We start from the raw sequence: 9,316 nt of genomic DNA on the forward strand, positions 1-9,316 counted from the left end.
ATGTTTCCTTGATGAGTGGTCAGTTATACAGATTTGTCACAGACAACTGTCATCATTCAGAAATATTTCACCACTGAATGCTGCGCTCGACCAATCAGAATAAAGTATTATAGAGAACCATGTAAAAATAGAAGGTAGTAAATATTCCGTTACCACTTTCCTCAGCCTTGTTGAATTTTTATTGACATATGAAACATAAATGCCGTCGTCCATGGTGTTTTGTATGTAACATACTCTGAATGGTTTCAAATGGCTTTCAAGTATATATATATATCCAGTAAGTACTGTAAATTGGTTTGGGTAAAGTATGATCAGTCAAATCTATACATTCACCGTGTTAAGTGAGTGCACTGTTTAATGTAGTTCAGCAGACTGTCAAATATGTAATTTTCCACCTTCGTTGGGGATCTATTTTCCAAATAAGTCTTACCATATAGAGTCGTGAGTATGTTTTGGGCTCTAACAGAAGTAGGTTAAGGGCTAAAGAATGTAAAAAGCATAATTTTGTATATACATTAGGCCGCTATCAATGCATACAGTACCACAACTCTACTGTCAATGAACAAGAAATCCAACTTTTCCCAATGAGTAGGCCTACTCAGCTGAAACAGTGATAAACCTATGATAACTTGTTTAAATCTGTTTGATGACCAAAACTATGAAAAATGAAAGTGTTACAAATGCTATATATGCTATACATTCATAACACAACAGGATGAAACCACAATAACCTTCAAAAGCACTTTGGTTACCTATGACAAACTTGACCTCTTCCTCGCAAATTTCAAAAGCATGTGCCTCATATTACAGTTGAATGTGTATAGGGTCAACGATTTATTACCTGCTGTATACCTGATCTTGGGCGAGACAAACAGGTAAGGAAAATAGTGTGTAATGATTTTAATAGATTGTTTAAGTGTTTACACAAACATAAATAGAATTATGTTTTTAATAAAGTGTCAGGCTGTGTTAAATTAAAAAAATGTCAAAGTTTTAAAGCACAAATGTAAAATCTTTAGATGGTCCCATCTTCTAGTTTTCTTATTTTTTTTCAGCTTTTATTTAAAGCTGCACTATGTAACTTTTTTTGTTAAAAAATAACAAAATGTTATTAATGAGAGAGTGCAACAAAAATCCATCTTCCAAACCATGTCTTTACCCAAATAAACTTTCATAAACCTATAATAATGATTTATATTATAAATATTTTAGAGCTGTCGGGATAGATTTCACGGGAAATTGCATTCATACGTCATTCGCCCGTGCGAGTTGACGTCATATCCGTACACAGAGAAAATAAGCTCTGGCTACTGTAGCGCATGTATGTTGTGGGAGTAGCTGAAGCTGAAAGTTTGTTGTCACAATGAATGAGAAAAATTGACCATGGATCATTCAAAACGGCAAACCTCCAGGGAATCACCGGTTGTAAAAACAAAGAAACCCCGAACAGAGTCTACAAGCAAAAAGTGAAAGTGACAGAGTTCGTAATAAAACCCGAATCAACATCGGCTTGGCTTTTCAGAGGTGGCGACAACTCCGAGATCTGAAAGGATTTAAAAGTGACCCAGAGATGGCTTTTTCTTACTCAACAGGTAAGATATTTTATTGATATGGTTTATGTATAGTTGTGTAATCACACACACACACACACACACACACACACACAATAATTATACTGTAATCTGTGCGAACTGTTCACTTGATAGCACACGTGTGTATTTTTCTTTATAACAGCAATAATGTATATAAATAAATCCTTTAGTCCTCCTAGGATTGCCAAAGACATGTGAGTCTTGAAATGATGTTGACCACTGGTTGGTAACGATGACAATCTATAAATTAGTTATTACCGTGGTCTATTTGGCCAGATTATCCTGCAGTTATAAAAACTTTACAACGTTTGACCTTATCAGACTATCAATCATTATGTCTAATGTTAACGAACGTTGCGTAACTTTTGTAACTTCATTTATTTCAAAACATCTATGTTTCCAATAAGTCAAAACAACATCCTGTATTTTACGGGACAGGTGGCAACCCTACCTGGAGGTCTAATACATTCTCATGAGCAAAGTGTGGATGCAGAAAATCGTAAGTTTATTGGGAGAAATTGTAAATCGGGAGTACAGCAGGAGGTCGGGTGGAAAAACGGGAGAAACCTGGTAAAATCGGAAGTGTTGGCAGATAATAAAAAAGATAAACAATAATAAATAATATTTACTTATAAACCAAGCATTAATTTCTACATGTATGAATTAAGCACAAATGTAGAATTTACTTAATATTTTCAAGTTCACGCTTTAACTCATTTAATGTAAAAAAGAACTAAATCTTTTGTGCTATATTTACTTTACCACAAGTTTCATACATCATAAGTTTCATATCACTGGCAATATTTGGCATAATTCATGAAAAATGTGATGTTATGAAGGGCTACTATGTCCTTCCCACCATGAGGAAATGTGCTTCTGAAGAACTATTTGACAACAGATTGCAGTATCAAAAAATACAGAGGAAGTGTTCTTCCAGAAATGTTTACACAGTCTAACCTACTTCATGTCCAATGCTTCTCATCAAAATCATCTTCTCCTGATGAAGCCGATTGATTGTTATATATTCAAAGTCTCCACCATGACTGCCATTAACGTATGAAGTCAATGTGTCATCAAAATAATGATTCCAGTTTCCATCTCTCGTAGCCCCAAAGCCAAAAACATTCACCTGTGTGAAAGAGAGATCCATGCATTTAAGGAATAGTTCACCTCCAAAACTGTTTTATCACCCTCAAGCTTTAATTAATGCTTGTTCTCTAAAAATAATTTCTTGTTTGTATAACAGAACAGGAGTTTCACCTCATCACAGATGTGCAGGGCGAATATCAGTGTTAAAAAGCCAGTGGATGGATATCTGCCATGATTCGCTGTCCAGTTATCATGGACATATTTGATAAATTCTGGGTGGAGGATCATCACCTATAAGACAAGAACAGAAATAAAACAAGACATCTATGAAACACTCTTCTGATACTTATTGGCTAATACGACGTCTTGAAAGTGAGTGAGTAAGATAGATAGATAGATGGATGGATGCATGGATGGATGGATGGATGCATGGATGAATGATGGTCACCTTGTGCTCATTTGCTTTAACTGTTGCTGGCACTTCCATATATGTTCTGAGGAACAAACAGATGACAAAATTAAAACATTTGACTTACTTAAGGAAATATCAGTGTTGTTGGTTTAAATAAATCCTATTTTGTAAAATTACTTTTAGAAACAACATTTACTCCCATATAGAACAATAATCTAACCAACAAACAATGTAATTATGATTTTCCAAAGATTAATCCCTAACCTAAATCTAACTATGATATTAGTAGGTAAACAACTTTTGTGTACCAAGGAAGAAAGAAAACATCAGGGATTGGAAGGAGATGAGGGAAGCGTATCACAGTAGCCAAGTCGTAAAATATCTGATTTCACCATCTCGTACAAATATAAGAAGTTATCATGAGACTACGTTGCACATTTAAGATCAGAGTGGTGGGCCATCTAAGTCTAAAGTGTCTAGGATGGGATTAAAAAAAAACCCAGTTCTTACAGATGAATGTGTTTAGTGGTGAAAGCACTGATGAGCCACTCCATATCCAGAATTTTAAAGGGAGAAAGCACCAGGTGAGTGGAGTTGTCCATGTCTGAAGCGCTCTCAGGATAGATAAACCGGTGTGTGGTCTTAGAACCGACATCCTTCTCATAACCCTTTGTTGGACCCTTATTTATCCTGCGAGGGGGAAAAAAACATAAAGGTGACTCACAGAGAAATGAGTGGGCAAAAGAGCATCTGCTGAGATTGACCTGTCACGGTCCTGTCACTCTGTCAGTCTGGGTTTTTGTCTGACAGGACCGTAGCATCATCATCCCATGTTTGTCTTGTGTTTCGTTGCCTGTCTTTGTGTGAGCGCATGGTTTCGGTTGTATTTCCCTGCCATGCACTCTTCGGTCTGTCTTGTTTCATGTCGGGAGCATGGTGTCTAGATCCTGAGTTCCTGTCTGGTTCGGTTTCAGTCTGTGTCCAGATCCAGACACTCGTGCTCCATGTCTGTCTGTTACTGACGTGGGTGCATCGTGCTTATGTCATCTTGACAGCATGTACTTGCGTCAATAGTTTTTCTGTCTCTTGTGAACACGGGTGCGCCTCGCGTTGTGCTTGCATTGCGCGCCCGGGTCGCGAGCTGTCTTCATGTTGTGCTGAGGTTCGGTCACTTCGGTCTAGGGTGTCAGGTGTGTGTGTGGCCGAACCCTCGCACAGGTGTCCTGTCTTGTTTTTGTCGCATTGCATGGCGTTTGCCTCGCAATGTACGCTCAGGTTTTGTTTAGTGTGAGAATGCATGGCAACACTTAGTTTGCCGTTGCTACGCATTCTCTCATCTTGTTTGTCGGTTGGCATGGGTGTATATTAAATTATTGTCTTGGTGATGAACGCTCATGCCATTCGAGTGTTTTGCTGTCTTGTGAGAGCACGTGGCTTTGTTTTGTCATACCACGCCTCCTTGTTTGCCCATTATTAGTTTATTAGTCACACCTGCCCTGTCTTGTTAACCTGTTGATTTCTCTCCCTATTTTAGTCTCCTTGAGTTTGCTGTCCAGTGCCAGTTCGTCTTGTTTGTTCAGTTGGTCTCGTGTTCCATTCGGTCTAGTTCATTTATCAGTCTGGTTTCCTATCCCTGTTCGGTTCGGCCCGGTCGGTCCTGGTTCCTGTTTCCCTCTGCCCCAGCCTGGATTACTGTTTTTCCCCCTCGGGGTAGTTTATGTTGTTTTTTCCCCCTTGTGGGATTTTGGTTTGTTTTTGCCCTTTTTATCTTGTTAATAAATCCTTTGTTTTTTAAACTCTGCGCTTGGGTCCTGAACCTCATTCTCAGTCCGTGACATTGACCTAAATGAATCAACTGATCTTACTATTAATTTAATATGTCAAAAATAGTAATAATAAAGAATGAGAAGGTGTGCCAAAACCTTTGACTAGTGTGTTTATACACTTATCTCCAGTTTTAAACACCATCATTCTGTTTTTAAGATGCCACAACATGTGTTTTAACTATAGCATCAGGACTTCCATCCAATGGATCACCAACCCTTCTGAAAGGATTTTAGGACTCCTACAACTGCAAATTCATCTGTGCAATCTGGGTGCAAAATGACCAAACAAATTCTATTTAATGCTCTAGGCCTCATTTTCCAAGAGCATCGATACCCTAAGTATATCATAGAATCCATCTTACAATCCATCTTAGTTTTGTGGCCCATTTCCCAAAGCCATCGTAACTTTAGTAGTACTTGAAAATGGTCATAGATTCACGAGCAAAGGCCCTGATATACTTCCGGAGAAGTTCTTCTGCATTCTTCGTTCAGCTGAACAATGGTATACTATTTGCATTTAGAAGTACATTAAAATATGAGGACACTCAAGATGCTAATGTGACATTAAAATGTGTTATCAATAACTTTATGCCTAATACTATGTGTAGAATTCACACAAGATCAGTAAAAGAAGCTGTTTTAACCACTTGATGATTTAAAGTAGCATATATGCAGTAGAAACAGTTTAATTTGTTTTGTTTACATTCTGAATTCATGACACTAATGCGCTAACATGCCATTTGTGGTCATAATATGCAGCGATTACACTCTGTTATTGTAATTTATGAGGACACTGCTACTACTGCAAAGACTGGTGTATAGAAGAGTGTTAATGGGCAGACTAAAGACAAAAGAATGATAAGACAGGCATAATTACTTTGGGCAGTTGTGTGAATGGCTTTCGCTGCAGATGGCACATGAGTGAATGGGCACTTGAGAGTATTTGAGTACATTTGATTCCTTTTGTAGACCAATTGAACAAAAAATAAAAAATCACATGACACGGTCTTGGAAAATGTCTCTACACGAACGATCGTACAGATGTAGGTAAATTTGCACCAGCTCTCTAATAACTCTGCACACCGGTATGTTCATGTTAACTGATTCTGACTGACTGAACAACATAAACAGAATCAGCTGTCGGCCTCAAGGTAGGTTGAGCTCCAGGTCACACCTTCTGATGATGTGGACCAATGGCAATAAGATGGTGTTTAGCAGCCGGTGGACCTCATATTCAATATATGCTTGTCATTGTCAGGTATGGTTGCTAACTTTTTGTCACGTGAATACAGGACACTTCCCAGCATGGTAAATTTTACAGTTACACTGGCGGCCAAAAGTTTGGAAAAATGTACAGATTTTGCTGTTTCAAAGGAAATTGGTACTTTAATTCACCAAAGTGGCATTCAACTGATCACAAAGTATAATCAGGACATTACTGATGTAAAAAACAGTACCATCCCTATTTGAAAAAAGTCATGTTTGATCAAATCTAGACAGGCCCCATTTCCAGCAGCCACCTTATCCTTGAGTAATCATGCTAAATTGCTAATTTGGTACTAGAAAATCACTTGCCATTATATCAAACACAGCTGAAAGCTATTTGGTTTGTTAAATGAAGCTTAACTTTGTCTTTGTGTTTGTTTTTGAGTTGTCATAGTATGCAATAGACTGGCATGTCTTAAGGTCAATATTAGGTCAAAAATGGCAAAAAAGAAACCGCTTTCTCTAGAAACTTGTCAGTCACTTATTGTTTTGAGGAATGAAGGCTATACAATCCTTGAAATTGCCAAAAAAAAAAAAAAAAAAAAAAAAGATTTCATACGAAGGTGTACACTACAATCTTCAAAGACAAAGGACAACTGGCTCTAACAAGGACAGAAAGAGATGTGGAAGGCCAGATGTACAACTAAACAAGAGGATAAGTACATCAGAGTCTCTAGTTTGAGAAATAGACGCCTCACATGTCCTCAGCTGACAGCTTCATTGAATTCTACCCGCTCAACACCAGTTTCATGAAAAACAGTAAAGAGAAGACTCAGGGGTGCAGGCCTTATGGGAAGAATTGCAAAGAAAAAGCCACTTTTGAAACAGAAAAACAAAAAGAAAAGTTTAGAGTGGGCAAAGAAACACAGACATTGGACAACAGATAATTGGAAAAGAGTGTTATGGATCTTAACCCCATTGAGCTTTGTGGGATCAGCTAGACTGTAAGGTGCTTGAGAAGTGCCCGACAAGACAGCTACATCTATGGCAAGTGCTACAGGAAGTGTGGGGTGAAATGTCACCGGAGTATCTGGACAACCTGACAGCTAGAAATCCAAGGATCTGCAAAGCTGTCATTGCTGTACAAATTTTTGATGAGAACTCTTTGTAGTTTAAGAAGTTCTGAAATTTGTTTTCAAATTGTAATAGTAATTTTTCATGTTATTAAAAAAGCCACTTTGGTGAATAAAAGTACCCATTTCTTTCCATAAAAGCAAAATCTGTACATTATTCCAAACTTTTGGCTGCCAGTATACATATAAATAAAATAAGGTTACAATGACAAGCGACACTACACGATCACATTTCAGTACTTTACATTGAACAGTGACTCTCTAAAGTAGCACTTAAAGCGGCCTCACGCGTTTATGTTAAGTGCAGCATTGGGAAACACCAGTGGTGGAAAGAGTACTGATTTTTGTTTTTTACTTGTAAGATTCAGAAACCCTTGTTATTAATCAATCCCCGGCATGGGAGTCAGACGCACTAGCAAGGAGGCTATAAAAGCCATGGCCTCTTGCCTCGGTCGCTAGTGCATCTGTAAAGGCCAGGAGAGTGAGGTTTACACACTGAACAGCTATCACGTACCAGCTGGCTACGGTTACATATGTGTCAAACAAAAGACTTTGACTTTGAAAAGCAGCTAAAAATAGACAGCTACGATTTCATGTATTACCTCATGACAAAGTCATTAGAATCTATGATAAGTCCATAATGGGATCCTTTGAGGTTCCCTGAGTTCCCCACAACAGCACAGGTTCTGCAACGATCTGGACCAGCATCTGAATAGTGTTCTTTATCTGGGAAGAGCGAAAACAGGTGCTCCACCACCTCAGTGTAGTTGCCAACATGTGATACATTTTGTAGACCCTGTATGACATTATGAAATCAATTAGGAATGAACTACACTACATGGCTAAAACCCAAATTTGCTAGTTGAACATTTAATTTCAAAACCATGTGCATTGATAGGAAACTTTTCCTCCCTTTACAGGTTTCTGTTGGCCCAAAACCATGGTTTGATATTTTTTTATGTTACCTTTTCCATTATTTCTGCTTTGTGGATGTTGTGTTTCATCATGTTTTACCTTTCAGTTAATGGCTGACAAGCCATTAAATAGCCTACATTTTAAATACATAAGATGGCTTTTTACTTTAAAAATGTATTTCAAATGGCAAAAAAAGATGTTCTTCTCTGTGACATTTTACCCCATATATTACCTTAACAAACATGCCCCAAACATGTTAAATGAATTGTATATTTTACTGTCACCTGTTGTTACTGGTGTGGATTTCATTGCGAACTTCTTACCTTCCACCATCTAGACACGTCTGCACGTAACACACTGTTGTGGCTGTTCAGCAGAAGTGGTGTGGTGGGTTTGTAACGCACACTAAACCAGTCACTACCTCTCCGGTCGAGCACACAGGTCCGACATGCACACTGAGCTTGCTCGAAGACATAACGATAAGAATCGTAGGTAAAAACCTTCACTGAGTTTTGAAAGTACAAAAATAACATGATGGTCATTGAGCTCAAGAGCGTGATGATATAGCGGTGATGACACTGTAGTTTTCGTAAGACAGTCATCCTTACATCTGCAGAGTGCAAACGTCTTAAGTTTTGTCACTAACAACCGGGAAAATGTAATTATGACAGACCTATAAAAAGAAAGAGAGACCTAGTAATTTAATAGCCACAACATTAAAACCACCTGCCTAATATTGTGTAGGTCCCCCTCGTGCTGCCAAAACAGCACCAACCCGCATCTCAGAATAGCATTCTGAGATGATATTCTTCTCACCACAATTGTACAGAGCAGTTATCTGAGTTATCTTAGACTTTGTCAGTTCTAACAAGTCTGGCCATTCTCCGTTGACCTCTCTCATCAACAAGGCATTTCAGTCCACAGAACTGCCGCTCACTGGATGTTTTTTGTTTTTGGCACCATTCAGAGTCAACTCTAGAGACTGTTGTGTGTGAAAATCCCAAGAGATCAGCAGTTACAGAAATACTCAAACCAGCCCATCTGGCACCAACAATCATCCATGTGATTATCTAATCAGCCAATTGTGTGGCAGCAGTGCAGTGCATAAAATCATGCAGATACGGGTCAGGAGCTTCAGTTAAT

At 38.3% G+C, this 9,316-nt stretch overlaps 1 protein-coding gene across 1 annotated transcript; it reads right to left on the reverse strand.

Moving 5' to 3' along the window:
• Positions 1-1,679: 1,679 nt before the first annotated feature.
• Positions 1,680-8,805, reverse strand: st3gal1l (ST3 beta-galactoside alpha-2,3-sialyltransferase 1, like; the record flags this gene model as incomplete). Its single annotated transcript, XM_051670559.1, has 6 exons — positions 1,680-2,721; positions 2,853-2,972; positions 3,130-3,175; positions 3,604-3,783; positions 7,861-8,054; positions 8,497-8,805. Coding segments are annotated over 6 exons (1,026 nt in total), but the record flags the coding sequence as incomplete, so codon positions are not given.
• Between the last annotated feature and the right edge of the window lie 511 nt (positions 8,806-9,316).

Source organism: Myxocyprinus asiaticus, chromosome 34, assembly GCF_019703515.2.
Source record: "Myxocyprinus asiaticus isolate MX2 ecotype Aquarium Trade chromosome 34, UBuf_Myxa_2, whole genome shotgun sequence".
Classification (NCBI taxonomy): Eukaryota; Metazoa; Chordata; class Actinopteri; order Cypriniformes; family Catostomidae; genus Myxocyprinus; species Myxocyprinus asiaticus.